This window comes from Marmota flaviventris, chromosome 4, assembly GCF_047511675.1.
Source record: "Marmota flaviventris isolate mMarFla1 chromosome 4, mMarFla1.hap1, whole genome shotgun sequence".
NCBI classification, from domain to species: Eukaryota; Metazoa; Chordata; class Mammalia; order Rodentia; family Sciuridae; genus Marmota; species Marmota flaviventris.
In genome coordinates, this window is record NC_092501.1 from 121,294,739 (window position 1) to 121,320,813 (window position 26,075).

Sequence of the window (26,075 nt, forward strand, 5' to 3'; positions counted from 1 at the left end):
GTTGAAGGAGTCATACTTGCCATGGTTTGTGGTTTTTTTAAATATTTTTTAAAGTTGTAGATAGACATGATAACTTTATTTTATTTACTTATTTTTATGTGGGTCTGAGGATTGAACCCATTTCCTCATGTGTGCAAGGCAAGCGCTCTACCCCTGAGCCACAATCCCAGCCCTGCCACGTTGTTTTTTTCTTGTTGGTTTAACTTAATTCACCAGAATGCATTTTGGGGGAGAAGGGAGGACCAGGAATTGAACCCAAGGGGCTTAACCAATGAGCCCATCCCCAGTCCATTTTTATATTTTATTTAAAGACAGGGTCTAACTGAATTGCTCAGGGCTTTACTAAGTTGCTGAGGCTGCAATTGAACTCAAGATCCTCCTGCCTCAGCCTCCCTAGCTGCTGTTATTATAGGCGTGTGCCACCGCGCTGGGCCCAGAATGCACTTTTATTCTGGTCTCCCAGGCCCCTTCTCTCCAATACTCTTGGCTTGGCCTCACTTTTGCTGCAGGAACACCCAGAGAAGGCGATCCAAGGCCCTGCACTATGCCCTAGTCCCAGGAGCCATCCAGCAACATCAAGCCGGTGGAAAGGTGTCCTCACCTTGGCACTGTTAGACCAGTGTTCCCCATCCACCTGCACAGCCCTGCTCTCTTCTTGGTCCCCTTCCACCGGCACCACAACACACATAAAGGAAGACTCAGTGGAAAATGGCTTCCGGTCAGATGTCATGGCAGAGCATCTGACATTTTAAGAGATCCTTGGGTAGGCGGCTTATTGCCCTGGCAATTTAGTATTTCTTGGAATCGCAGAACTCAGCATTCCTGCTCTGGGGGATACATTCACCCTTACTCAGATTTATCTGGATGTTATTTGGTGGCCATTGTATAGAAGAGAGTGAGAAAGGGGGACATCTGAGAATGAGAATGCAGGACGAGTTCCTACTGCTGCCCCGGGGCGGGAGAGAGAAGGGAGGAGAAAGGTGAGGCTCTGGAAGGGGTGGGGACCGCGGAGCTGGCCCGTGACAGTGCGCGCGCTGTGTTGAATTGCCGGGCACGTCGGGGCAGCGGGACAGAGCCCAGAGTGCGCGCAAAGTTTCCAAGAGTCTTGCTCCTCCCGCCGCAGCCATGGCAGAGAACTCCGACAAAGTTCCGATCACCCTGGTGGGGCCTGAGGACGTTGAGTTTTGCAGTCCCCCGGTGAGTACAGCCCGGGATCCTCAGTCCTGCTGGCGGGTTAGTCTTTGGGCCCGGGCTGCTCATGAGTGTCCGGACCCACAGAGGAATAGGGGATTTGTGCTGTTGAGTGGTGTGGAGGGGGAGGGGGATTTGGGTGCCCAAATGTGTGCGTGGGGTGGCGCCCCACGCGTGAGTGTGCAAGGGGCTCGTGATCCACAGAAAGGCGTGAGGAGGGCATCCCGTGGCTGCGGAGAATGCAGTCCGCAGGGCAGTGACTCTGCATGGCGAAAACTTTGCTGATGACACTTCCAAGCCTGAGAACAAGGGACCCTTGGAAGGGAACAAGGAGAAAGAGACCCTTGAGGGAGCTCAGGACAGGCTGTTTCTCACCAACTCCCCTGATTCCCTGGGGACGCAACACTGGGATGGCGAGGTGTGAGCCACGCAGACACCATTGGTCCTTCTCCACCTCCGCCCGCAGGCCTATGCCACAGTGACCGTGAAGCCCTCCAGCCCCGCTAGACTGCTTAAGGTCGGAGCCGTGGTCCTCATCTCGGGGGCGGTGTTGCTGCTCTTCGGTGCCATCGGGGCCTTCTACTTCTGGAAGGGGAGTGACAATCATGTGAGTCCAAAGAACGAAGCGCCAGGCACAAACCGGAGTGGGGGTGCGCAGGGTCAGGAGGCGCGCGGGGTGGCGGGGTCCTTTCTGTTACGTTCAAGTTCCCCGCTAGGTGGAGCTAGAGCACTGGTCTGTGAAGTGCCAACTCAGTGGCCAGCTGGTCCTCTAGGGATACCTTCTCCGTTCTTCCATCCAACTTGGCTATGCTGCTTTCTACTCACTTTAAGCATCATAGCAAGTCAAAGTTTTAACAAAGAATATAGAAACGAAGAGCAGTGGAGCTTCTCAGGAAAGCTGTTGGCCCCCCTTGGCCTGGGGCTTACACTAGGCAGTTGTGTGATCATGCGTAGGGAATCTCACCTCTCTGAGCTTGGTTTCCTCTTTCTTAAAGGAAGAAATGGAACTGAATGACCTCTAAGACCTCTTCCAGCTGAGAAAGAGTAGAAATTAAAGACCTAGGACAAAGGGAGTGGAGAAACAGCCAACCCCTACTTGGGTGTGAATTTGATCTTTCAGGAGGGTTTTGTGACCTATTTTTTACTAACACTCCCTTCTCTCTCTCTCTCTCTCTCTCTCTCTCTCTCTCTCTCTCTCTCTCTCTCTCTCTCTCTTTCTCTCACTCTCAAAAAAAAAGAAAAGAAAAATAAATAAAAAGAAAGAAAAGAGTAACTTACTTAATAGTGGCAAATCTCTTTGAGAATCTATTCTGGCCTAGTCACATGTGATTTAATGGTAAATGTTTCACAAACTACTGTCCTACCTTCTACTATTTATGTTAAAGCTCCATGAGCTCTCAAGGAATATAAAAGCTGCTTCTAACTTGACTGGGCAGAGTTCCAGTGTGTTCTCTAAATACCTGAATGTGTTCACCTATGTAAAAGGGGGCATTTTATCTTGATGACCATTGCCAGGTCTAGTATAAGCTTATTTCAACTAATGGAAAAGAATTCCATCTCCAGGGTATACACAAAGGGCTCTTTCTTAATCACTGTCCTCCTAGGATCTGTAACTGCTGTTTTTCCCCCTCTCCCACCATGAAATTCAAAGCATGAACGAATTCCAGTACTTAGAGAAAATGGTGCTGAAAGCAATTCAACCATTTTACACATCACATCTTCTGCAGTCACTGCATAATTTGTATTTTTAACTCAAATGCCTAATGTAGATAAGCATGCCATTTAGCACTGAGTCTGTTTTAGAGACTATATCAAATTTACAAGCATCAATTTGTAAGATCAGAATTGCACTGTATTTTGTGCGGATTTGAAAAGTGCCTTAATGTATTTGTATTTTAAATATAGAAGCTGGGCCAGATGCTCATATTTGAAAGCAGCAAATCTGAACCTGAGAACGTTTTCAATATCTACATCTCCATTAGTAGCAGGGTTTAGATTGTCATCCCTTTGGGAAATCTGATGGTATTAGAATATAAATGCTATCTTTTGATAGCAAAACCTCAATAGTACAGGCCATTTGGGAATAAAAATAGCTTTGCTTTTTAATTCTTTTAGTATATAGTTTGGTCATGATTTATATAAAAGAAATATCATTCAGCATTTAATTATTCAAGACCAACACAGCTGATTGACAAGATTCTAAGAGAGTTTGAATAATCATACTAAATAAATGAGTCTCTCTTTTTTTTCTTCCACTTCACTGCAAGATGTTTGGTTGTCTGGTTCAAAAGAAGAGTATTAAATTCTAAGAATACAAAGGAATAGTAAATCATATTTTATTGCCAAGAATCAAAGTTATTTCTATTGCCTACACAGACAGGAGAATGAAGAAAATCATGGAAGTTTTTTTTTTTTTTAATTCTCAAAATGCCCTATGTCAATCCATATTACTTGTCTGAAAAACAAACTACAAAATTCAGAACAGACTAAACTTGGCACCATCTAAGCATAGCACATGCACAGGTTTTGCCTTCCCTAAATACAAATCTAAATCACCCAAACAAAACATAATCAAAAAAGGTAAGTCTTCGTCAAGCAGAAAGACATATCAAACTAAATGGATTGTCTCTCTTTGGGGATTAGCTGTGCCTCAGCTGCTCTACGCCAATTTTCAAAGGAAAACCAGCTATAATTCACTTATTCTCCCTTTCAGATGGGTAAGTCCCTGAGGACAGGGCTGAAATTTGGCTGGAGGACAATGAAGCACGGGGTACTAATAATCAGGGGATAACTGACTGGGCTCAAAGATTGAGGCCATTTTTCATCCACATTATTGTAAATGGAACAAGTCATTGACATATGGGAAATTCCCAACAATGTGAACTGACAACCCCACCCTGTGGGATGAGGGGAGGAGACCATTGCTCAAGGACTTTCTTCTCAGACTAATTTTTTTAGACATTTTCCCAAACATTATGTAATTAATCTTATAGAACCTAGGCCTTATTAAAAACTGATTAACAAATATCCTTGGCTGTAAAAGGCACCATATTGAGCAGAATTTTGGCAAATAATATACTTCATTGTACTTGGATAGAAATAGCCTTAGGTGCCAACAACTCCCTGAGCTTAGAGTAGATAATATATTGCTTCTCCAGCAGCCCAGCTTCCTCCCCAGCTCAGAGCCCAGAACTTTGGAAACTGCAGACTGGCTCCCATCCTGCGCTACCCCTGCCCCTGTTCAGGAGAGCTTTAGGAGGGCTCAGGCTTCTCACTGCTGATGCCATGAAAATAGTATACTATGCATACAAGATGGGCTGATGTGCCAGACATGGTAAACTGTAATCCCAGCAGCTTGGAAAGCTGAGGCGGGAAGATTAGGAGTTCAAAGCCAACCTTAGCAATTTAGCAAGGCCCTAAACAACTCAGTGAGAGCCTGTCTCTAAATAAAATACAATAAAGTTCCCAGCAACTTGGGAAGCTGAGGCAGGAGGATCATGAGTTCGAAGCCAGCTTCAGCAACAGCGAGGCCCTAAGCAACTTAGTGAGACCCTGTCTCTAAATAAAATATAAAATAGGGCTGGAGATGTGGCTCAGTGGTTCAGTGCCCCTGAGTTCAATCCCCAGTATCCAAACAAAACAAAATAAAACAAAAAGATGGGCTGATGCTGTTTTCCAAAGGATACAATACCTAATTAGTCAGCATTTGTTGGGGGTGGGATAATGAAATTAGAAGACCACAGGCCAGTCTTCTGTGTTATAATCCTGCCTTCTGAAGAACTGTGAAGAATTTGGAAATGGTTAAGTTCTTAAATGTTGCATTGCTTTACAGTAAATGCTTATGTGCAATGCTGAAATGAAGGGGAAAAAAGCCTCTTGTCACCTGAGTGGAGGACATTCTTGCCAGCAGGAACTCATAGGGGTCTTGTCTGCCAGGCTCCTTTCGACAGTCATCATTCCAGCCATGTGAACAGTGACTCCTCAGAGAGCACTGGCCAGAACAGAGCCTGCTTTCTCAGCCTGACCTGCAGAAAGCACTGACTTAGCCAAAGAAAACAGGTTTTCCAAACTTGGCTGCACATAAGGACCACCGGAGGGACAAAGCTAAAACAGATTGGTGGGCTCTGCTCCAGCTCTACTAAATCAGAACCCCTAGAAGTGGTTCCTCTGATGGGGCCAGAGTGGGAGACAATGAACCACAGGCATCAGAGTGCCTTAGAAGGAGAGAAGGGGGGCGGTTGAGATGGTCAGGCTAAGCTAGATGCTGATGTTTTCTGTCCTGCTAAATGAATGCTGCTGCCTAAAAGGGTGGGGGATGGCAAAGCCATTTCTACATCTCTGATGATAGAATAAAATAGTACTCTGTAGGTCTTGTACTAATGAATTTTCTCCAAGTAATGATCCAATAACAACAGATAGAACAGATAGGTTTTCCAGTGCTTTTCCATGTGACAGTGACTCTTCATAATGAGGGAGAAAAATCAGGCTTGAATTAAATGGGAGCTATTTGCAGTTCTGACTGGCTGGCCTGACATCAGGTACAAACTGTCTTTCATCAGTTCTTAGTCCATCCTCTTTGAAAATGTACACATATGCATATGTGTCTTCACACAGAATTTATATTCATCATATATAAAATAGATAGATAAAGATAAGTAGCTATAGACATGCCTCTAAGTCCAAAAAAAGAAAGAAGAAAAGCCCCGGTACTATCTCTGCTGCACACAAATCTAGTAGGACAGCAGCACACTGAGCAGGAACAGCAAATGAATTATTTTTAAACCAGCACAGTAATAAGATATCTAAGAGCCAGCGTGGTGACACAGGCCTGTAACCCCAGTGGCTCTGGAGGCTGAAGCAGTAGAATCATGGGTTCAAAGCCAGCCTTAGCAACTCAGCAAGGCCCTAAGCAATTCAATGAAACCCTGTCTCTAAATAAAATATTAAAAAGGGCTGGGGATGTGACTCAGTGGTTAAGTGGCCCTGGGTTCAAACCCCAGTATCAAAAACAACAAAAAAAAGTTAAGGAAGCCCTCTGGATCATTTAATTTAGTGGCAAAAACAAAAACATGTTTTTAAGTGGTGAAATTTTTCTAGCAAAACCTTACTCAGAAATATAATGTGCACACACACACACACACACACACACACCAGAGAAAAAGCAGAACTGCTCTGGCTAGATTATGGGTAGACAGGGAAGGAACATCACAGTTCCACCTGCTTCACCACCCTCAGCTCTGGGCCATGCCTGTGAAGTGCCAGAATTCTAGGTACATAGATTAAAACCACCTATGAGTCCAACTTCTTCATTCTATATTCCAGGAAACTTCCAAGACCCAGGGATATGTGGCATGGCTGGCTATTTTTCTGATTCCTGGACCAGTCCTCTTCTGGGCTCCCCTCTCCCATACATGTTACATGGTTCATCCAATAATATGCACTACAATATCATACACTCATCCCATAGTGTGGAGTATTTCTCTTCTGACTCAGAATAGATATGTACCTTGACCATGCTCTTTACAAGTACCGTTCTGTGTTGATATATCCTAGTCCTGTCTCCAGTCCAATATATGCCATATTCCATGCCTCATCTTGACCAAAGGATTTAAAAGATCAATTTTTAAACAGGTGCCACTGCAAACAGACTTCTTCAACTGAAAACCCAGTTGACTCTCACTTCTCAATTTCCTTTTTATCCATCATTGATTCTCAACCCAGCTGCATGATAGAACGAGCTTTAGAAAAGAGAGATCATTACTCAAACCCCATCCTCATAAGTTTTGATTTGATTGGTCCTGGGTGAAACCCAGGCATGCTACCTGGAGAGTCTACCCAGGTGCTCTTGATGTGCAGCCAGGATTGCAAATAGCAGATATCACTGTATTACATGATTGGTATATAGATGAAGTCCTCATATATTAATGCATTACTATTAAGGATGATTCCATATGTCTCTGAAAAGTTTGAAAGCTACGTCACACACTGCAGTTCTAAAGACAAACCCTGAATTGCTAGAAAAAGAAAGCACTACTAACTCTTATGTTCACTTCTAGATTTACAATGTCCATTATACTATGAGTATCAATGGGAAATTACAAGATGGATCAATGGAAATAGATGCTGGGAACAACTTGGAGACCTTTAAAATGGGAAGTGGAGCTGAAGAAGCAATTGAAGTTAATGATTTCCAGAATGTAAGTATATTTCATGCATTTAGAGAGTTTAACCAGGCAAGCCTGGGAGACTTTTCTAATTCAAGGAGACACAGCATCTCTCTCACACACTCACATGGTAACTGTTCTTTACAGTAGTATTAGTGCCACTAATCAGCATGTAGCATGTAGCATATTCCTTCTGAGAAAGGACCACATACTTTGTTCTTCAGATTTTCAAAAGGAAAGGACCACACTTCCATGGAAAAAAAGACAATATGAAACAATAGTAATAACACCTTTGGGCACAGTGATGCATACTTTTAGTCCCAGTTAAAAGGAGGCTAAGGCAAAAGGATTGCTTGAGCTCTGGAGTTGGAGGCCAGACTGGGTACTATAGTAAAATTCTGTCTCCAAAAGTAAAAAAGATTAAAAAACACTGTCAAATTCATAAACCCATGCACTTGGGAAAACTACTTTGAAAAACAAATTTTTCTTCTTCTAGGAAATAAAAGATATGGGCCGAGAAGTCAAAATAAAACTTGATATTTACAAAAAATGGAAAAAATCACAATTGAAAAGAGCAAGTTCTTAGAATTATATAAAGTCTTGGCAGAAAGACTTCAAAGAACTATTTCTTTTCAAGCAGTCTTCTGTAACATAATAAATAAAATGTATCCTAGAATGTTGCAAGGTCTGAAATCTGAATTTCTAGAGAGGAAGGAAATTTTAAGGATCTCATAGTCCCATCAACAACAAATAGAATCTACTTACATATTTTTCCATTTAATACAGAAATGAGCATGGGCAAAATCTATTTTATAGTTTGTGTTCTCTAGCCATGACCTATTACTGAAAAATCATTCAAATTCCATTTGAAAACGAATACTGTTTTGTTTTACCACAAAAAATTAATTTACAGGCTATTTGAGATATTAAGCTAGTTAGTGATGCTTCAGCCTACATCTACTACCATCCAAAGTGTCACTCCAGACTAATTTCCCATTGGCCAACATAAATATCTTATTCTCTTTCACATTCTGCAATGAGGAAGAGGCATCACTATTTGGGTTCTCCTATTAAATCTGAAGATGGGGGAGGGGGAGGGTGGAGGATGGGAAAGGCAGCGGAGCACAACAGACACTAGTATGGCAATATGTAAATCAATGGATGTGTAACTGATGTGATTCTGCAATCTGTGTATGGGGTGAAGGTGGGAGTTCATAACCCACTTGAATCAAAGTGTGGAATATGATATGTCAAGAAATTTGTAATGTTTTGAACAACCCACAATAAAAAATTAAAAATAAAAAAATAAAAATCTGAAGATGGAGTAGGTGAAACTTCATAATGAAAAAGAGCTCTTGAAAATAATGTCTCTTCCGATAGTTTATTGGTCCACAAACATCTCATTGACCCATCTTCTGAGTGATGAGAAAAACTAAAGATGTTTTTCATTTAAATGAAAGCACTCATCTTGCTGGCACCAAACGCACTTTGCAAGTCCTTTTGAATGTCCAACAGATGCTAACATTAGAGCCCTGGGATGTTGCACATTATTCGATGATGGCAAGGACAGGCTATGTTCAGAGTGGTCTCGCCCTGGAGACAGGCTCTGCAGCTCGGACTGTGCCCAGCTGTACTTTGTTTGGTCATAGCTTTGCAAATGGTTCTGGTCAGTGCACAAGTATAATTTCTTTGGACCTATTAAAGGCTTTTACTGCAAGACCCAGGACAGGGAGATGCATTTTTTCTTTGTACTACTCAATATAAACTAATAAAATGTGACTCCTCCATGCACATCATTCAATCCAGAACAAAATTGAATGCCTATGATGTTCCCCAATATCAAGATATGCAAAGGGAACTACAAAGATAAGAAAAGATCTCTCTCTCTCAAGATGTTCATGTATCCTTTGAAAATATTTTAATCCCAAACCTATATATCTGTTTTATAATCCTTTGGTTCTTTCTAATAATGGTATTGATTGTGTTTTGTTCTCATAGACCATCAGGGCCACAAATATTTTATAAACTGATCAATTTTCTTTGATAGCTTCCACATCTCTCTAAGCCAGAACTGGTGAGTAGAACATTTTTTTGATGGATAGTACCTGTTATGGGTTTAAACAAGCCTGGACTTTTGAAGACACATGAATCAGCCTCTATGGTCATGCACTATTAGTTTCTCTTCTACTTTAAACCATCAGTCAAATTCAGGAAGTTATTGACTGAGGCTCCCTCTGTGTATGGGGTGTTGCTAAGCACAGAGGATGCAAAGATGACTGACACTTGTCTCTCAAGGACCATCCAGTCCAATCTGGGAGGCAAACACACACACACACATAGAAACAGTGCCAGGTCTGCCCAGGAAATGTGTTGTGATGAGCCGTGAGCAGAGTGCCATATTGGCATTGCTGCCCATTAGGGGCTTTAAGCAGGTTTGACAGGGATGATGACAATTGAATCAGGTCCTGAGGAACAATTTGGATTTCAACAGAGAGGTAGGGGCAGAACTCTGAGGTCCGGGAAGTGATGACCAATAGGGATGTATATTCCTGCTTCCAGTACACTCCAAAGGGGGAAGAAACATGGTGGAGACATAGGTGGGGCCAGAGTATGATAGGCTCTGAATTATAAATGATCAGTCCCCCTGTTCACCAAGGACCCCACCAAGGTTTTAATAGATCCTAACAAACAAACAAAAAAGAACCCCCAAAGGAGAAGAGCACTGAAAAAAAGTACATTGGGCTCTGTGACCTCAGAGAAACAAACACTGGGCTAATTCATAGTGCATGAGTGTATGGTTCTAGGAGGTTATAATCTCACAAGCATCTGTGCTGCTGATTTGAGCCCCTCAGACTAAATACCCCATTTAAATAACAAAAATCCTGGTTGGAAATTAAGACACAATATACTGATGGGTATATGAATGTTCATTGTTCATTTAATTTGTAAATATTTGAAACTTATAATTAGAAAGCTGGGAGGAGAAAAGGATAATATAATCTACCTAGACAGGTAGGTTATTGATTTAAAAAATCAATATAGTCCTCAACTGTAACATAAAGGAAAAATAAAATGAAAGTAATTTATAGTAAAATATGAATCTCATATATAAATGTTTAGCCTGATGCATTAGAAAACATAATAAAGTCAAATTCATGTGGGGTAGTTGAATGACTGTCAATGCCACAACCCGAAATGCAGATGGACACAAGTGTGTTTTGGCAATGCAATGTTATATCATTTTCTCAAACAGTGGACGTAAGTACCAATTTCTCTCTATTTTCACTGTAATTGCATTTGTAGGAAATTCATTGTACATTACAACTGTGCCAAAAATCATTCTCTATTTATATGTAAAACACTGTTGGGTTCTAGGCACAGATTTCTATATAGATGGGTTTTTCTCTTAGACCCAGGACAGTCAGTTCTTTGGGACTACCCCTGGCTCTGTGGGACCTAGTCTCCTTGGGCAGAGCCCAGTAAGGTCAGGAGCATCTTGATCTTTGTAACAACGAAAAACTCCAAAAATTTCTAAAATACCCTTTAGGGGCAGGACTCCATGCCTTCCTGAGAGCCTTCTGGGAGTCACAAAAATAGAAGAAATGCCCTAGAAAGAAAAAAAAAAAATGTACAGCTAAGGTGATTTTTTAAATAAAAATGTTAGGTTTTGGAAATCTTCACTCATTGCCTTTGTTAGCAAATTTCTTCATTATCAGCAGCTTCTAAGGCCTTGATTGTTTGCAAAAAAGCAGGAGGTTTGCTTGACTTTCTTGTGCTTCCTTTAGTTCTCTGTTTAATCTCCTAAGATGTCTGTCCGCTTGATGTGGATTTGTAGCTAGACACGGTGGTTAATACGTGTGAATTCTTTCCTGCTGGTCCTGCCCCTGTGGGGTTTCAGTTCTCTGCAATGTGTAGACTGTCAAAACCAACTCAGTGCTAGATTCACATTTGGTGCTGTTAATCTTTCAGCAGAAGCAACTCTCTCCTTGGGGGTTGTGGTGTTTCCTCCCACACATCTCACATTCAGAGGACAGGAGTGTTTGAAGTTAAGAGAACATATTACATAGGAAGGCAGTTATATCCCTTCCCTGCCTTTTGTTTTTTTGAACCATCGGTCCTAGATTGACATACAGAATAAGAGCAGCAGAACTTTGGGTGATAGCATAGCCAACAGTGGTTCTCCAAGTGTGTTCCTGAGGCCACCAGCAGGGTAGTAGCCAAGAGCTTGCTGGAATGCAAATTTGTAAGTCTGGGAGTGAGACCCCAAACTTTGTATCTTATTTAACAAGTCCTCCAAATGACTGTGATGCAAGGGAAAGTTTATGAGACACTGGTACAGAAGAAACTTGGGTCCAAAGGTAATTACAGTCATTTCAAAATTTAGTTTCCTAAAGAAGTTCCTTTTACCCTAAACTGGTAGTTCTCAACTTTGGCTTTGTATTATAGATACCTGGGGAACTTTTAAGACTACCAGTGCCATACCAATCAAATGGGAATCTCTGGGGAGGGCCCAGAATCTGTGTTCTTAAAATGTCTCCAGGGCATTCTGGTGCTTGAAGTCAGACCCCTTGAAGTTCCTCTGTGAAGCAGGGGATGGTGACCATACCTTGTCTGAATGACACCTGGTGCCAGGAGAAATAGGAAAAATGGGTTATGTATGTGCACGTGGCTAACCAGGCTTCAAGGCAAAAAATGAGATGTTTTGGAAAGAATGAATGAAACTTTCCTACTCCATTCACAAAGTGTTACCCACAAGCTTCATAGGGTTCCTGGTGCTAAATTCAAATAAAGCAGAACTTTCAATGAATCTCCTCCTGTGTGACTTAACGATTAACTTTATTCTTCACCTAAAAGGACTGAATCCTGAGCTAGGATCCCTAGATTTCTAAGTGCTTTTCTTCCCCCATTCCTTAGCACCGATTCTGCAATCCATTATCATCCTGACATCCATCTCAACACACATAAGATTGTCAAGGTTCAGACTTGGAGGTGGGGTCTACATTATTATGGAATAAAATTTATGACCTTTAAGACTATTTTTGGCTACTCACTTGTCATGAAATCAAAACCAGCAGAGCAAAAATAAATACTCCGGGGACAGAATATTCAGTTACCCTTCATGTCCTCTGCGGGTAGAAGCAGTGGCTGAGCTTCAGCCAAGATGGAGCCTGTGCCAGTGTTTCCCTTGAGGCTGCTCCCCAGGCAGATGAGGTGGAGACACTGTTTATGACTCTCAGGGGACAAAAACAAAAGATCCAGGTTCTCTTCTCGGGTAAGGTCTAGGAGCAGAGTTCATCTCCTGGTGACGTGATGAGCCTTTTTGTTTACTCTGGGCTCAGTAGCTTAGGACAATTAGGAATTAGTAGAATTAATTTGACCAAAATCTTTGTGTGTGTGGTACTGAGGAATAAACCCGGGGACTCTTTACCACTTAACTACATCCCCAGCCATATAGATCTATATCAATATGGGTATAGATATATATATTTTTGAGACAGGATCTCCCTAAGTTGCAGAGCCTGGCGTTGAACTTGCCATCCTACTGCTTCAGCCTCCTGAGTCACTGGAATTACAGGTGTGTGCCATTGTGCTTGGCACTGACCAACATCTTTTGAGAAATTGTTTAGGATCACCAAAAAGAAAAAAGAAATAAGACAAAGATACTGAGCTTAAGCTTGTAACTAAATAAACAGTGTAGACTAAATGCCAAATGAGAGATAGAGACAAGAGGACGGACTCACCTGAACTGGGAGTTCAGAGAGGTTTTGTGGAAAAGCTAGCAATTCATCTGAACTTGTGGTCATCAGTGGAGTCACCAACATATTCTGACCCACTCAAATATTACCCCCTTGTAGTCTCCTCTCCTATGCTGCCTAAAGTACCATTCCCTGACATTTCTATCCTTCTCTGGCTTATTTTCTTCACAACACTTATTTCTACCTGACTTTGTTTTATTTTTAGTAAATAATGGTAAAAGGTAAATCCCATGAGAGAAGGGATTTTTATGGTTTCTTCATTCCCCATACCCAGCACCTGGAATAGTGCCTGCATCATAACAGTTAATAAATGAATGAATGGATAGACGGATGGATATACTTTTATCTCCTAGGGCATTACAGGAATCCGTTTTGCTGGAGGAGAGAAGTGCTACATCAAAGCACAGGTGAAGGCTCGTCTTCCGGAGGTGGGCACCATGACCAAACAAAGCATCTCCTCCCAACTGGTGGGTACCCACTTGCTCAGACAGTGAGAGCTTTGGCAGCTACTGTTTGAAGGCACAACCCCTTCCATCTCCAGGGTCAGGTTCATGACCAGACCTCAGTTTTATTTCTTCTCTACCAAAGCAATTTAAACTATTTTTGTCCTACTGGTTCCAAAGGATCATTCTGAGTTGATGTATTAAAGATCTGGGGAAGTCACATTTAAAAGTGCAGAAAGGGGCTTGGTCCCCACATGACCCTCACTTGCCTGATGTTAGGAAACGATCTGATCAGTGATTAAGATTCCACAGTAAAGCTATGATAAGGTGCACCAACTATGGGCCAGAAGCTTTATCAAGGGAGGTTCTAAATTGTTTTGCCCAACATTGAACTGAGATGGCTTCTCTACAATTTCCTCCTTTTAGTTCAAGGTCAGTGCAAGAAAGCTATGTAACATATATTTAATTCCTTTTCTATGTATATCAATTTATGAATTTTGTTGACATAGTTCTTTCATTTATTATTAGTAAATTGCCTTTTAAGTTTGATCTTTTTAAAATTCACTAAGAATTCCACAGAGTTCTAAAGACACATTTAACAATCACACCTTATGGTTTTATGATGTTAGGTCTTACAAAGTAGTCACACCTATTATGGTGTACCATTTAAGTTGTTCCAAGTATGGTGGAAAGAAAATGGGCTTTGGAATCAGAAAAACATGGACTCAAATCCTAGTGCTGTGGATGTGGCTTTAACTCCTTGAGTCTCAGTTTTGTCATCTGAAAATTGGGGGTAGACACACTGTGCCCATGATCCTAAAGAATCTACTAGATGTTGAATGAAAGACTGTTGCTCATTATTGCTAATTTTATTATGATCATCTCTGAGCCTTCCAGTATCCCTGAGAGGGAAGCGCAGCAAGTGTTAGCTCCCTCAAGGCAAAAGAGGGAAAATATGGGTAAGCGAAGGTGCCTGGAAACTGCCTGATTGTTTGCCCCCAAAGGAGCAGCAGCAGGAGTTATCTGAAAACAAAACAAAGCATAAGCTAAAAAACAAAGTTTTGAAAGTGGCCCACCATGAGCTCTTTTCTCTTGCTTACTCCCTGTTTCCCCAGCATTCATCCTGTGAGATGTTTTCCAGACTCCATTGGTCCAGCCATTCTCCTCTGATCACATTTCTTTGTTCCTCTTGAGCTGAGCAGCTCAGAATGAAGCCCATGCTCTCTGTGTAACCCACTGATGCCAATCTAAAAATGGGAACCATGCCTCCTTTGCTCTGACCCCTGAAACTCTCTTACTGCATTATCACTATTTATTAAATACATTTGTACCACTCACTTTCAATCATAAAGACTTTAGTGAACTATCATCCTTGCCATCCTCCCCAGAAAAGGACATGGGACTCATTCTCTGTGCCTTCCATAAGAACCAGCTCCCCAATCATAGCTTACCCATATCTACTCATAAGCCTACAGTATATTTTATAAGTTACTTTTTGATGTTTTTTCCATGATTTTTAAAAACAACAGTTACTGTAGAAAATTTTGGAAATACATACAAATTTAAAGAAGAAAATAACCCACAATGGCACAATCCACAGATGACTAATGTTAACATTTTGGTGGATTTTATGTGTTGGTGGGTGTGTATCAGATATTATTTTCATAAGTGATGTGAGACTGCTGTATTATTATTTTCACTTTAGTTCTTTTAAAATGTAGATTACCATGTAGATTATGTGATTATAATTTTCAAAGTCATTTATTCTTTTTTTAAAGTTGTAGATGGACCTTTATTTATATGTGGTGCTGAGAACTGAACCCAGTGCCTCCTCATACATGGTAGGCAAGTGCTCTATCACTGAGCCACAACCTCAGCCCAAAAGTCTTTTATTCTTGAACACTTCCATTATCTTCAATTTTTCACTATTTCAAAAAATAATAATTAAAAATAATTATTTTTGAATAAAAAATAATTCACCATGGTAAACATTTCTGTATTTCAATTTTTGCACCTGATTTTTTTTTTTTTTTTTTTTTTTGCCATAGAGGTAGATTATTTGTCCTGTGTTTTAGTTGTTTGTATCATGCATGATGGACCCTCTGATGGATAAAAGCCAATTCAGCCGATACACTGTGTGAATTAGACGTGTGCTTGGCTGTCAGCAGCAGATAACTTCACTTAGAGTAACTTAAATAGGGACTTGTTTTTCTCCCACAGTAAGCAGTGCAGAAGTAGGCAGCTGTGGAATTGCTCAGGGGCCAGCATCTCTTTGATTTTTATTTATTTATTTTTATCTTTCCTTCCAATTCCAAACGTGGTGGCACCACACAACCTCTTCTTTAGTCCAAAAGAGGCTGAACAGGGTGAACTGTGATTTAAATTTGATAGGTAAAATTAGGTCTCAGTTCCTCAACATACTCCAGCCTGGATTTCAATAATCAGCACTGGCCAGCCAGGCACATAGGCCACTGGACAGTATGAGAAAGCAAGTGTCTATCCTGGCAGGGGCTGTCTCCAAGGAAGTAGGACTGTGTTATGAGGAAGGGGAAGGAGGAAGGAATGGATAAGAAACTTCGAGTATGTGCCCCAAGATTTATTTGACATCCTTAGCTTATAGAATGCATCTATATGCATTATCCCTATCATTCCATTTCCCCCCACATACTTTAGATTATGATGGGGCAGATTTATGCATCACTTACTCCCACAAATTTTTTATCAGTTTGATATAACTTTAAAAAGCTACTGTACTCAGAGAGCATTCATTTCCTGGATGGAGCCATTTAATTTAAGGTAAATAACTGGATTACCTGAGTGTTAGCTTCTTCCAATAACTTTAAGTTGTTTTAATGCAACCATAAGCCTGAGGGAGAAAGCATAAATGAAGTGCTGCTTTTAACTGAAAAGTAAGGAGAAAACATTTTAATTTCTCCAACCTATTGCAAATTAATAAATACATGAAAGGAACAACCTGGCAAAAATAAATTTGTCTCCTGGGTTATCAAACCATCCTCAGCATCTCTCTGTAGAAGAAAATCTAGGGTTTAGCTTTGAAATCTCAGTGGTGTGCCTGATGTGAGGAACATCTGAAACATGTTTTGTTATAGCTGAGAAATGGAGAAATGGTTTATGTTAAATACTACTTTGAACTGGAGACATTAAAGAACCAATCACTTGCTTTTTCCATTGTTGTTAGGAAACCGAAGAACAAAACCCCAAAAGATTTTCACTTCAAATGAAGGGTTCCTCTATCCTTTATAGGATTTCAGGGTCTGTTCAATTGCTTTTTTGCAAAAAAAAATCTTTGATCGAAAACATTAGATTAACCTAAATCTCAAAGTTGGTATCAAGTAATTTTCACTTCAACACAGAACACTTCCATTCACACATTACAGCTATCCAGAGGCAGGGTAACAGGAGGTGTGCTGAATACTGTGAAGAGAGCTACAAAGAGATTGAAACCTGAAAGTGTGTGTGCATGGCACACACACTCACATGCAAGACACACACAGAATTCTGTTTTTACAAGGTAAACTAATCTTTCAGCAACCCACAACTCAATCTGAAGCATGTCCCACCATCTTCTTTACTCATGTGCATTTCATTTTTAATTTCAGGAAGGCAAGATCATGCCTGTTAAATATGAAGAAAATTCTCTTATCTGGGTAGCTGTTGACCAGCCTGTGAAGGACATCAGCTTCTTGAGTTCTAAAGTCTTAGAACTCTGTGGCAACCTTCCTATTTTCTGGCTTAAACCCACATATCCAAAAGGTAACATTTTAAGTTCTCTTAATGGTGCTTGGAATTCTTCCTGGTCCTGTGAGATTCCTCCCTGCCTCTCCACAGGTCTGAGCATGTAACAAGAAAGATAACATCAGGATGCATGAGATGGTGTCTTGGTAATTAGCATGAGAGATAAAAGGAGAATGACAGCTGTGACTGCCGTGTGGAAGGGAAAGAGCAACAGGGTTAAAAGGAGGCAGTGCAGGAAGACAGAACACCACTGCATTACCTGCGACTTTTATTTATGATGCTCCCACTTCTTGCCGCTGTGCCCCTTAATCTCACTTGTTTGCACCTTCCAATTTTACATTTTTTTTATTCCTAAGGCATAGAATCAAGGGACTAAGAAACTGTCATGCCACCGAATCTTTATTATGCTCAAACCTAGAATTATGGGACAGCCAAAAGCTGCTGTGGGTATTCCTCAACTTCTAAGCTTGAGCATATTTTTGAGCTATTTCCAGGTGACAAAGGGCAGGTGAGACCAGCAGGCCTCACTCTTTCCCCTGAGTCTTTCCTGTCTCTAGAGGACTTCTCACTTCATTTCTACTGCAGTCATTGACCTTCCCAAGGTCTACTTTGTAGCTCTGGTTCAAGGAGGGGAAGGAGTGAAAGCCTTTCTCCTCACACAGCTGAGATAGGCTGTTTTCTGAAATATTCTATTGAACACCAGAAAAGAATAGAATGGAAATGAAGAAAGTAGAGGCATTAGAGCCACTAGGCTTGGTGGGAGACTTGTTCTGGACAGTTAGTGTTTAACAGGTAGTTTCAGCTGTTTGCAAGATGAAAAGAGTTCCAGGGATGGACGGTGATGGTTGTGCAGCAATGTGAATGCACTTAATACCAGTGAACTGTACACTTTAAAATGTTTATAAAGTGAAAAATTTTTGTTTATAGGTTTTACCACAATTAAAACAATACCCCACCAGGCTGAGAAAGTATAGGTTTCTGATTCTTCCATGACTAACTTATTCTTAGTTCCTATTCTGTTCCAAAGCCTGGAGGAGATGGCTACTCTCTAACCCAGGACAAGCTGACAGAATCCAATGCATAAGCCACTGACAGTGGCTGCCAGGCATGTCAGTAAGTAGTATCTGTCACCAAGGGGCTGGAGAAGGACTGCCAAATAGTCTGTGCTTTTCTCATCTATGCTCTTGCTCAGGTCTGTGGTTGTAACACAATTCTATGGTCACTTGCCAAAATCCTGCTTTCCATTCCCCACCTTCCTTCACCCAGGTGGGGCTGTTAGTCAGCTTTTTGTTGTCATGACAAATATCTGAGGAAAAAAAAAAAACTAGAGGAGGACAGATTTATTTTTTCTCAGTTTCAGAGGCTTTAGTCCATGGTTGGCTGGCTACACTGCTCTGCACCTAAGATTAGGCAGAAGGGTGTGGCAGGGGAAAGCTGCTCAGCCTGTGGCAGCTGGAAAGCAAAGAAAGAGTGGTAGGGAGAGGGCTAGAGATAAGATAAACCTTTTTAGGGCATTCTCCCAGTGATCTACTTCCTCCAACCATGTCCCACTGCCTAGAGTTTCCAATGGACTTTCATTGGTAGTCCATTTAGCTACCAATGAATTAACCTATTGCTAAAGTTAGAGCCCTCATGATCTAATCACTTCCCCAAACCCCACCTTTGAACACTGCTGCGTTGAGGACCAAGCTGTCAACACATGAGTCTTTTGGGTTAACATTACAGATCCAAACCATGACAGTGAGCCTTCATGCTTTCTACTACCCAGGAACTACATTTTCCAGTCAAGGACAAGAGTCCCCGCACTGTTATCACATAGAGCTCTCCCCAATCACATTCTGTCTGAAGACAAAGTCTCTTACCCAGAGTTCATTCACTCATTTGACAAACCTATCATGTACCACATAACTTATTTAAGGCTTCTGAGGTGCATCAGTGAACAACAGACAATATTTCATGCCATCAAGGAGTTTTACATTGTAGCAAGAGGACATAATTGACATTAAATTAAGAAAATTATATAGTATGACACAAGGTGCTATGCAAAAATAACAGTGCAGGACAAGGGGGTGAGGAGTGGGGATGGGAAGACAGTATAATTATCAGTGCTAAATGATAGACACTGAGTAACTTCACCCTTGGGAAGGAGCTTGTTTCTTTCATCCAAGATGTTCCTTGATCCCTCACAGTCCAATTGCATGACAACATTCAATCATCACAAGATCCATACAAGAATTACACATATGGGACTGGGGATATAGCTCAGTGGCAGAGTACTTGCCTAGAATGCACAAGACCCTGGGTTCAATCCCTAGAATGTAAAAAATAAAATAAATAAAAAGAATTATATATTCTGTGCATGAGAAAAGTAGAAACCAGCCAAATGCCCCAAGATTAGAAAAGGGTTAAAAACATATTTATCCTTTATATATTTGTTTATATATAAATACATTTATATATCTTATACATTTACATATAAACATAATTTTATATATAAATATAAATGTATTCATAATAAGTATGTATATGTATACATATCTCCAAATACATATATTTATATCTCCAAAGAATGGAATAATATAAATATTAAAAATAAAGGTAATGAAGGGTTAAGCTGGGCTCAGTGGAAAATATCTGTAATCCCAGCCATCTGGGAGTCAGAGGTAGGAGGATCAGAAGTTTGAGACAACTTAGTGAGACCCCATCCAAAGGGCAGTGCTTGCTTCAATCTTTTGTTGATTGTATTTTACAATAAAATCAAGAAAATAAACCTCCCTCTAGATGGTGTCTGTTTCCCCTCTAATTCTAATAAATGCCCTCAACTCCAGGGTCCAATAGCCCTTGCTCTGCAATTTGGAAGCCTGAAGGTCATTGGGGTCATTTATCAAAGATGCTGTAAATGGTGCCTGGATGCAGGTCAGAAGGGAAGCAGAGCGCCGATGTCCACAGAGCTCTGACTTTGCGCCAGGCACTTCCCTAGAGCATTGCATTTTGTCCTTATTTAATCTTCATTAATAACTGTTGAGGTGACTCTTCATATTCCTATTTTACAGATGAAGAAACCAAGGTTCACAGAGATTAGGTAATTTGCCTGAGGTCATTCAGCTAGTAAAAGGAGTTGTGGACTGAATCCAGGTCTCCCTGATGTTTATCCAAAGTTATCTATAGCTTTAAAGCATACTAAGTGTTCATAAATAACAAAGCATGATATAATCATCATCATCATCTGACATTTGAGTGATTATAAACACTTGTGCTAAAACCTTTAGATATAGATTTTCATTAACCTTGTCACTATCTTATGAAGTAAATATTTTTATACTCATTTTACAGATGAAACTGAAGCACAGGGAGACACCAAAGTGCATACTGTATGGTACTTTTCATCTGTTATTCGGCCATTGGTGGCACTGCCTGATGTATGAAGCAGTGTGATTAACTAGAGGGGGGGTTTGGAATCAGAATTCACATCTGTGATTGTGGCCAGGCCACCTGGGTCTTCCCAAGACTTGAGGCTCTCATATATACCAGTGGCTGCTTTTTCAATCCCATAGAACTTTTTATGAGAATCAGCCAAGATAATGTACTTTGCAAACTGTAAAGCTTTATACCTATATAGCCAATCCTTTAGGAATAGTTACAATTACTGGTCTATTAGGCTAGGGATACAGCTCAGTGTAGAGTGCTTACCTAGCATATGTGAGGCCCTCGGTTCAGTTTCCAAAACCATTAAATAAAAAGATGTTTTGAGGAATACTTAGGGCTGTGAGAAATAGAATACAGATCAGTGGTTTCAACAAATATGGTTTTGTTTTAAATTATTTTTAACAGCCAGAAGCCTGGAGGTATGAAGTTTCTAGCATTATTAGCTTCTCTGTGATACTATCATGTTTCTTTCTAACTTAGCGTTTTGCTATCTGTAGCATGGTGGTTTACCATTCTTGTGCCTAACACTTCATAGTCACAGGTTGGCTCTTATAACTCTAGATATCACATCTACATTCAGGAAGGGTAAATAAGATAGAGGAAGTTATATCTGTCCTGTTGTACCAATAAAACAAACTTTCCCACAAGCTTCACTAGCATATTCTGCTTATGTCTACCAGATATGGTCATCTGTCCATTCCTAATTGTAAAGGAGGCAGAGAAAATCAATAGTATTTATTTACTCAGCCCCATAGTGAAATGGTAAAAGAAAACAGTTGTTGAGAATGGGATTTTGTCAAACATCTTTCAATGTCTGCTTCAGTTAGTATTATAAAACCAAAACGAATTATCTGTATGTCTTAACTACAGACCCAAGACTCTAAAAGATGCTTTCATAAAATCATCAGTACAAAAAGTTACAAGAGTACTCATGTTTATACTTTGACATTCTTATGTTTTTCACCCTGGAAAAAAAAATGCAGATCTAACTTGCTTAATCAAATAAATGGATTAATACACATCAATTTTTGCAGAAATCCAGAGAGAAAGAAGAGAAGTAGCAAGAAAAATTGTTCCAATGACCACAAGAAGACCACGCAGTAGGTCCCGGGGCAGCCCAGGCCCTGGAAGACTGAATAATGAAACCAGACCCAGTGTTCAAGAGGATGCTGAACCCTTCAATCCTGATAATCCTTACCATGTGCGTACTGGTGTTCTGGTGACATGCCCAGAGGAATGCATTCAACGTAACTCTGAAATGGTCTTTCTACTTAAGGTTTCATACAAGCACTTAATATTCAACTGAGAACTTTACTCAGTTGTTTTAAAAATACATCTTCATCTATTTGGCAAAAGGTTTATAATTAAGGGTAAGAACACTTAACATTGCCTCTGTAGTGTAAAGTCCTTATTGGTTCTAACTCTATTCAAAGTTACTTTCTTTGCTCTCCCCTTTTGTCACAGGAAAATCCATGAAAACAAATTCATATCATGTATTTGATTATTTAAAACTGTTTCCAAGAGTGTATGCACCCTGGAAGCAACACACAATGTGAAAGTATTCTCTTTCCCTCTTTAAATCCACTTTATTCATCCATTTAAGAGACATCTGTGAAGAACCTGTTCTTTCTCAGGCCCTGTGCCCACAGTTATTAACTTCTGCCCTGAGGGCTCTCAGCCCTCAAGGAAGGGATAGACTCAAACACAGATGAAAACACTAGCCTGCAACTTGGAGAATTGATGTTTGTTAGGATGGCACTAAAGTGCTAAAAACTCAAAATCTTCAAAGAAGTATCATTTACAGTTACTGTATTTTGCAGGCAGCAAAAAATATACATATTTGTAACTAGTTATTAAAATAAAAAATGTATGCACTTTAAAAAAAAAAAAACTCTACAAAGGGAACAATATAAAGTGTTTCCCTTCCATCCCAGACACCCTGCCAGCAGCAGCCTATTAATTATTATTTGCCCAGTTTCTTTGCAGAAGCACACACACACATATGTGCAAACACACTGTAACACAAAAATTCTATGCCTTGCTTTCCAGGTTATGGGTGTGTGTAATATATATATATATATATATATATATATATATATATATATATATATATATAAATAATATTTTTCCTTTTTTTTTTTTTGGTGCTGGGGATTGAACCCACCCAAGGCCTCACACATGCTGGGCAAGCACTCTATCACTGAGCCACATCCCCAGCCAATGTCTTGATTTCATTTCCATAAAAATACAGTATTTTGGAACTTGTTCCATATCTCCTACATAGTTCTACATGTACTTAATATACATTTTAAAGGCTACCTATAACTCCTACATAATACACATTAATTCTATGTATCTTTTCATTTAGTAGTATTCCAACATATGGATGTACATAAACTTACATATTTCTGCTTTGGTAGGCATATAAATCATTTCTCTACAGCAAATACCTTTAGAGAACTCACAGGGATATGGGGAGTAAATGAGGGAATGCAGGTGAAGTCTTAGCACAGGGACTAGTACATAGCATTAACTTGTTCATCGTTAGCTGTTGTATCTTTTGCACACGTTGTCTTTAGCATACTGAAGCATGGGTCTGCTACATACAAGTAGATGGGACTCTTATATTTTAACGGATACCAAGCTGCTAAGGAATTATACCAGCCACGTCTGCAAATGGTAATGGAAGGACCCACTTACTATCGAAAGAAAAAAATTTTTATTTTTCTCTCGTGATACTGGGGGTGATCAAGGTCCTCACACACATTGAGCATGTCCTCTAAAATTTAGCTACACACCCATCAAACTTTAAAAAAAAAATTAAGTCTTATCTTGCTCATCTTTTATTATGTGTAAAGCTGACCATCTTTTCATGCACTGTGTGCATGTGTGAAGCATTCAGTCCTACACTGCTTCATACAAATGTATTTTCTAGTTTATCATATCAGGCTAATATGTTTTAGAAAGATTTAAAGCCAACAGTATTTTTTAAATAATCCCAGATCTTATCAGAAAATTCAGGGCGCCATAGTATTTCCATAAGCACAACTAAGAAATGAAATCTGAATAGGCAAACAAAAGTTGATGATCCTTGAGGTGGCTGGGTGGCAAACAAAAGTTGATGATCCTGGAGGTGGCTGGGTGGCCTGAAATCAGTTCCAAAGATGAGGGTATCAGCCCCTTTACAGAAGAGTAGGATGACTTTGCCCTGGTTCTAGACTTGAGTGATCCATATTCTTTAAATAACACTCCAGTTATAACAATATTTCCCTTTATTATATGTTTGGCCATTATTTGTCTTTCACATATTCCTTTAAAGAATCTTACAGTAACATTTTTTTTAATCCTGACAAATCTTGCTGAATCCTCAGATAAGACCTCAACCAGCAGATCTTTTGACACCATTGCCCAAAAAGTCAGCTGTAATTTCAGTTGGTTGTTTTTGTTCCAGATGTATCTAATCTCAAAGCGATAAGGAGAGAAAAAATAAAAATAAAAAACAGAGTAAGATATTTGAAGATGGCATTTGAACATGGCTGAATCAGATAGTGTTAAGGAATTGTTAATTTTGTTAGGTGCAATAATGACAGTGTGGTTGTGTAGGAAAATGTCCTTTTATTTTGGAGGCATTTCTAATGTATTTATAAATGAAATGTTACAATACCTTCAATTCTCTTCAAATTCATGTCAGAATTTGTCAAATTGAGGTAAGTGTATTTATGTTCAATATTCAGTTTTTTCAATTTTTAAAATAAATTTAAAAATTTTAACACCTATCCTCCTAATTAAGATTACATTTCCCACCAACACCAATCAGCTACTTCCAAGGAGTTAAACGAACATGAGAATTTTAAGGGGCAATACTAGAGCGGACAGAATCTTAATCCCTAGATATTCTTGAAAAGGTAAACCAGATATGCAAATGAGCAGGGGACAGATTCCTCCCAGCTTTATAATTTCCCCAGCAATGAAAAGACATTTTTACATCAATTATGATTTTGTTGGCAAAGCTGTCTTGAATTCTTATGGATCTTGAATGTTATAGACCCTTTATGACTCTATGGAGATAACATTCCCATTTTGTTGCTGAAAAGAAGACAGGAGAAATGAAATGACTTGACAATGTTTTGGAAGCAAGTAGAACTGGGACTAAAACTTGTTCTTAGCTTAGACCCATGGGTTTCAATATGTGCACTCTGGAGCCTTGGAAAAAATTACTAAAGAAGGGCACCTGTGTTTCACTGACTTAAAATTAGCAGCGGCAGAAATGCTACTTTTGATCATAGTATTTATTTTCTTACTTGAAACTAGTTGAGTCATACTATTCACGTGTGAATATTCATAATCATGGCTCATTAAAGGCACAGAAGAACTTCAGAGTGCCATTTAAAAACCCCACAATTTTCTGTCAATAACAGATTAGGTAGGTGAGGATTCCTTCATGTCAGAAGACATTCTAAATGATGGCAGTTACAAGTAGATTTTGCTGATCTCTTATGGCGTATTCAGTCCAAAAAAACCTCAGGATCAGACTTTAAAACAATGTGCGATAACCTCATTATGAAGAAAAATAAAGATAATTCTGTTTTATTTCACAGCAGCAGGAAGGAGAAAGCATGACATTTGATCCTAGACTGGATCACGAAGGAATCTGCTGTATAGAATGTAGGCGGAGCTACACCCACTGCCAGAAGATCTGTGAACCCCTGGGGGGATATTATCCATGGCCTTATAATTATCAAGGTTGCCGTTCGGCCTGTAGAGTTATCATGCCATGTAGCTGGTGGGTTGCCCGTATCTTGGGCATGGTGTGACATCACTTCATGTAGCAGGTGCTGTCAAGTAAAATTAACTTGTGAGTTGACAACCAAAGAAGCATAAAGCATGCTGATGTTGAGGGACCACAAAGTATTTCATTCTAAACCTAAGCAATGTTATCCCAAACAGAACTTCTCAACTGCTTTCCAGAACTTTACCTAGTATGTGAAGTACACTGAAAAGATGGTATAAAGTCTATAATGCCATATCTTTATTATGTGCTTTGCTTTAACAAGGCCTATGCAATTCTTCCCCAGCTCTTAATAAACATAAAAATTTTATAATCTGTCAAAGACCTCATCATTTGAGTTCTTTTTTTTCATCAACCACATTCAAAATCATTTCAAGCCATTCTGTTATTTGTAAAAAATTCCCAAATTATTTTTAATCTTTTATTCTTCCCAGTCTTGCAAAAGTGCCTGGAGTTCCCAGATAAAAACACAAAAATAGGACAAATAATGGAATTTACCTGAAAGTAAGCAATGCAATCTCACCGTGGTGGCTTATGAGGAGCTATTTAT

The 26,075-nt window shown here is 39.9% G+C and overlaps 1 protein-coding gene across 2 annotated transcripts; it reads left to right on the forward strand.

The window, feature by feature from the left end:
- The first annotated feature begins 1,125 nt into the window (after positions 1-1,125).
- Cnmd (chondromodulin) lies at positions 1,126-25,867 on the forward strand. 2 transcript variants are annotated; one of them, XM_027928991.2, is made up of 7 exons: positions 1,126-1,197; positions 1,658-1,798; positions 7,248-7,388; positions 13,465-13,578; positions 17,175-17,328; positions 21,771-21,937; positions 25,335-25,867. In XM_027928991.2, exons 1-7 carry the CDS (start codon positions 1,126-1,128, stop codon positions 25,548-25,550), a joined length of 1,005 nt encoding a protein of 334 aa, XP_027784792.1. In that variant the 3' UTR covers positions 25,551-25,867. The 2 variants fall into 2 exon arrangements, with proteins under 2 accessions (XP_027784792.1, XP_027784794.1); XM_027928993.2 differs by having other exon boundaries at positions 25,338-25,867.
- Positions 25,868-26,075: the final 208 nt, after the last annotated feature.

Bases quoted from the DNA above. Each gene is read 5' to 3' on its own strand.
- Cnmd (XM_027928991.2), top strand. From the start codon at position 1,126: ATGGCAGAGAACTCCGACAAAGTTCCGATCACCCTGGTGGGGCCTGAG. The intron at 1,198-1,657 runs GTGAGTACAGCC...CTCCGCCCGCAG, and splicing joins TTGAGTTTTGCAGTCCCCCG to GCCTATGCCACAGTGACCGT. The intron at 13,579-17,174 runs GTGGGTACCCAC...TTTTAATTTCAG, and splicing joins AAAGCATCTCCTCCCAACTG to GAAGGCAAGATCATGCCTGT.